The sequence below is a fragment of the Dipodomys merriami genome, unplaced genomic scaffold (assembly GCF_024711535.1).
Source record: "Dipodomys merriami isolate MVZ:Mamm:240054 unplaced genomic scaffold, mDipMer1.0.p SCAF_2133, whole genome shotgun sequence".
NCBI classification, from domain to species: Eukaryota; Metazoa; Chordata; class Mammalia; order Rodentia; family Heteromyidae; genus Dipodomys; species Dipodomys merriami.
The window spans coordinates 54642-58769 of NW_027203531.1; the positions used below are offsets into that span (position 1 = coordinate 54642).

Here is a 4128-nt window from a genome sequence, read left to right on the forward strand (position 1 = left end):
ACCTTATCACCCCATACAGGCATGGCCTGGCTTCCTAGTCACTCTTTTTGCATTTAACAGCTCCCATTATATCCAGTAGGCTCTCTTCTACAGCCCCCTGTCACTCTGCTTCCCCCGCTCCAGAACAGGTATGCACGATTCTTCAGTTTTCAGGTTTAAAAAGAAATATATTTAGGATTCATGAATTCTAGAATATGTCAAAAACATTGGCATTTTAATAAAGTTAGAAAAATAAATACAATGAACCTTTTACAAAAATCAGAAAAAAAAAAGAAAAATAAGGATTTTCTTAGGAAGGGGAGAAGGAATCTCAAAATCTAGATTGGCCTCTAAGTTGCCTTCAGGCAGAAATTCTGCCTCAGAGTCTTCAAAGGGATCTACTTCCTCATTAAAGACAGGATTTTCTTCCTGAGTCCAGGAGGGACAGATTCTAATTTATCAACTGGAAATTGGATCCCTTGCAAGAGGAGAGATTGGTCTTGGTATTCTGTGAGGAAAGATTCCCTTTCCTCAAATGAATCTAGATTTTGGACCTCACTTATTGGTTTTCCTAAACATAGACTGGGGTCATTTTCCATTAGCACACATTTAACCATCATATCAAGAAGTGTTTTTATTTTTTGACTGATTTAGAGCTGATCTACCTGGATTGTGAACATCAATGGAAGACATTCTGTATCGTCTTCCTTGGTGGTATGTGTAGATACACCTGCATCACATGTGGGGTTCAGAATCAGTGGGATGTCCACAGGACTCAAAACCTACTTTGGCCTTTCTACAAATTGAAAAATACCCTCTACCTTCACAGGATTTCTGGAGATCAGCAATGGCTTGCAATCTCCATCAGTCACCATAGACGACATCACTGATGGGTTCTTTATCTGGAGTTCTGCAGAAGCTTCTCTACGGTGATGCAAACCTGAGAATGAAAATAGGTACAGGAGTCTTTGAGTAGACCCTCGTAGTTAAGGTGTCACTAAACTTCCAAGAGGATCCAATGGGAGAAGCAGTAGGATTTGAGTTGGGACTGAACACTGATGAGGAGGTAGGCTTTTTCTAATGAGTGTCTACTTCCAAGTTCTTTCAAAAGGAGAACAGACATTACCTGGCAAAGAATATCCATAAAAGGAAATTTTGCCAAGCTGGGGAGTACTAAGGGCTCTTGGCCAATCAGGCACATCCCTAGAGACTCAGGTTCCATCCCTACTCACAAGCTCTGAGGCATCTAAACAAGGACTTCTTCCTCTTTTTCTTTGTCTCATGGGTTTCTCCAGCTGGTCCAGAAAAATATGTAAGCAGAAGAGCAGGTCTGAAGAGGCCATGTTGAGCTTGACATTCTGTGTAAGTTCTTTCAGGGTGTCATTGTTCTTGGGCTCATAGAAATCATCAGGGTAGAAGTCCATCCACATAGGGAAGATGAAACAAACAAGACTGTGTGCAAATTGATTTTTGGGAAGTGGAAAGAGACTCCTGCAAGCAGGATGCTCCTCACAACCCACTTCTAGTAATTTCTCAAATATAATCCTCTAAAATTCTCCCTGTAATAGGAAGAGAAATTTGTTTCCCCACTGGATCTGACTTGCTACACACAGCCCTCCCTGTCATTCATGAGATTCCAAAAGCACAACCACAACCACAACTGTGTAATCTGCTATCCACTTAAGTGCCAAGCCTCAACCCCCTGTGAAAATCACAACTGGTGTGCAAAGAAGAAAGTTGAGTTTGATTCAGAAACCTCAAAGATACCAAATTTTCAAGGATAGAACTCTTTGTGCCAGCGTCCACTTACTTCTTCACTTGTTCATCTTCTTCCCAGTTATGGTAGAAGGATCTGTACCAATGGGAGAAGAGAAGGAAGTTAACTCTATGCTTCTCCTTTTCTGAACTAACAGGACACACATAGGACTCGCTAAGTCCCACATGGTAATGTAAACATGACAGACAAAATTGGAGATATGTCTATACAACTTCATGGTAATTCTGTGAAGATGCTTATGTGCATCTGTCCAAATAAATGCACAATGGCTCATGCCTCTAATCCTACTAATCCGGAGGGTGAGATATGTGAATCACAGTTTGAACCCAGTCTGGTTTGTAAAAATCTAAATATACTTATCTTCAGTTAACCAGCCAAAGGCCAGAATTGGACCTGGGGCTAAATTGGTAGTGTGTTAGAAATGGGACAGCACTCAAGCCCCCAATTAAAGTAAAAGTTGCCTCCTTTCTTCTGTCTATATTCCTTCAAAGGTCTCAAAGATAGTGATTTCCTAGGTGAGCGTGGACGTTGGGTGCCACTTGCTCCTTCCTTAAATCCTAGTCTCTCAGCAAGCAAATTACTAAGGCTCCACTAGCATATGAGGCACATGAAATATTCTGGCAGCCCAGTCCTAAGGAATTAGACAAGGACTGCACTTCTTTGTCTCAAGCCAAGCTCCTTTGACAAGACCCCAGTGAAACTGTCTCAGAGATATACCTAGTATTCCATTATTCTGCCAGGGGGTCTCATCAGCCCTGGGTTTGAAGGAGGAACACTAACTTTTTTTTGTTTGTCATGGGGCTTGAATTCTGGGCTTGGGTGCTATCCATCAGCCCTTCAGCTCAAAGGGAGCACTCTACAGCTTGAGCCACAGCACCACTTCTGGTTTTCTAGTGTTTTATTGGAGAGGAGTATCATGGACTTTCCTCCCAGGGCTGACCTTGAACCGTGAACCACAGATCTCTGTCTCCTGAGTATCTAGGATTACAGGTGTGAGTTACTGGTGCCTGGCTTAGGAACACTCACTTTTTTTGTTTGTCAGGGCTTGAACTCTGGGCCAGGGCCCTGTCCCTCAGCTCTTCAGCTCAATGCTAGCACTCTACCACTTGAGCCACAGCACCACTTCTGGCTTGTTTTCTGCTTATGTGGTGGTCAGGAATCGAACCCAGGTCCTCATGCATACAAGGCAAGCTCTCTATCACTGAGCCACCTTCCCAGCCCAAGAACACTCACTTTCAGAATATCCAGCAACTGCTCCATTGTCATACACTCTGTGTAGTGGTCGAGGAAGTTTCCCACATAGAAAGGATCAGCTTTCTGGTAGGCAGGGACAAGGTCCATTACCAGAATTTCCAGAAAGCCTGAGTCCAGGCTCCATATATTATAAGGCACATTCAGGGTTTGGATGGACTCATTGTCACACTGAGGTGGTAAAAAAGAATGGATCTATGAAACATGGAAATGAGAGTAGACTTCAAACTGAGTAATTGTAGTAGAGTGGATTGAAAAGTGCACAGCAAATATTTTCTGTCTACACATACAAAAGCACATAAGAAGTTTCTAGTGTGGGCTAGGATGAGATTAAATAGGTTTTCTGTCATAATTATACCTGGCCTGAATTTCCTTGTGATTTCCTTGGTTTCTTCTTATAAAAAGTCCTGAGACATTGGATTCGTGGTTGGGCACTGATCGAATGTCTGCAGCATACAGTGAGGCACTCACACCTCCCATGCTTGAGACCTGAGTCTCTTGACTTTGAAAACAGTACAGGAACATCTTTCTTGTTCCTGAGCCACAGGCCAAGTGAGCTGGCTTGAGCTAACTGTAGGTTACAGTTGCGTGGCTCTCAGAGTTCTATATTCTATTCCATTGTGAGTGAGGTAGTGTCATATCTCAGAGCCCAATGATCTAAGCTGCTTGCTCACATAAGACCATCCCAAAGACAAACTGGAGGCTGAAATCTCCCCTCCCACATCACTTTATACACATGTGGACATTGTCAAATCCCAATAGTCTCAGCTAGGCCTAGATACAGGCATGTCTCAGCCTCAAAGAGCCCTTCCTAGGTCAGATCCAGGCCTTATTTGTCACTATTCCTCTCATCCTGCACAAATCATTTTGCCTCTCAGGGTCCCCTCGGCCTGTCATGTGCTTCTTGCATCTATTTTTGAAATCAACTTCCTAAGACATTATTAGGTTTTTGTTTCCTAATCTTGCTTGCCTTTGAAGCCCCAGTGTGCTTTCATCTGGAAAAAAAGGCAAGTTCTTAGCGGTGGGAAAATCAAACAAGTATTGGAAAACACATGTATTATTACACATATAGACAGACATTTTTACAGGTGTACATTCTTGTAAGATAAAAGAGTATTTTT

General features: G+C 42.6%; 1 protein-coding gene across 1 annotated transcript; it reads right to left on the minus strand.

The window, feature by feature from the left end:
- Window positions 1–546: 546 nt before the first annotated feature.
- LOC138834405 (ral guanine nucleotide dissociation stimulator-like) lies at window positions 547–3427 on the minus strand. The gene is made up of 4 exons (XM_070033038.1): window positions 3366–3427; window positions 1790–1831; window positions 1212–1431; window positions 547–919 (listed from the first exon to the last, which is right to left on the minus strand). Exons 3-4 carry the CDS (start codon window positions 1407–1409, stop codon window positions 878–880), a joined length of 240 nt encoding a protein of 79 aa, XP_069889139.1. The 5' UTR covers window positions 1410–1431; window positions 1790–1831; window positions 3366–3427; the 3' UTR covers window positions 547–877.
- Between the last annotated feature and the right edge of the window lie 701 nt (window positions 3428–4128).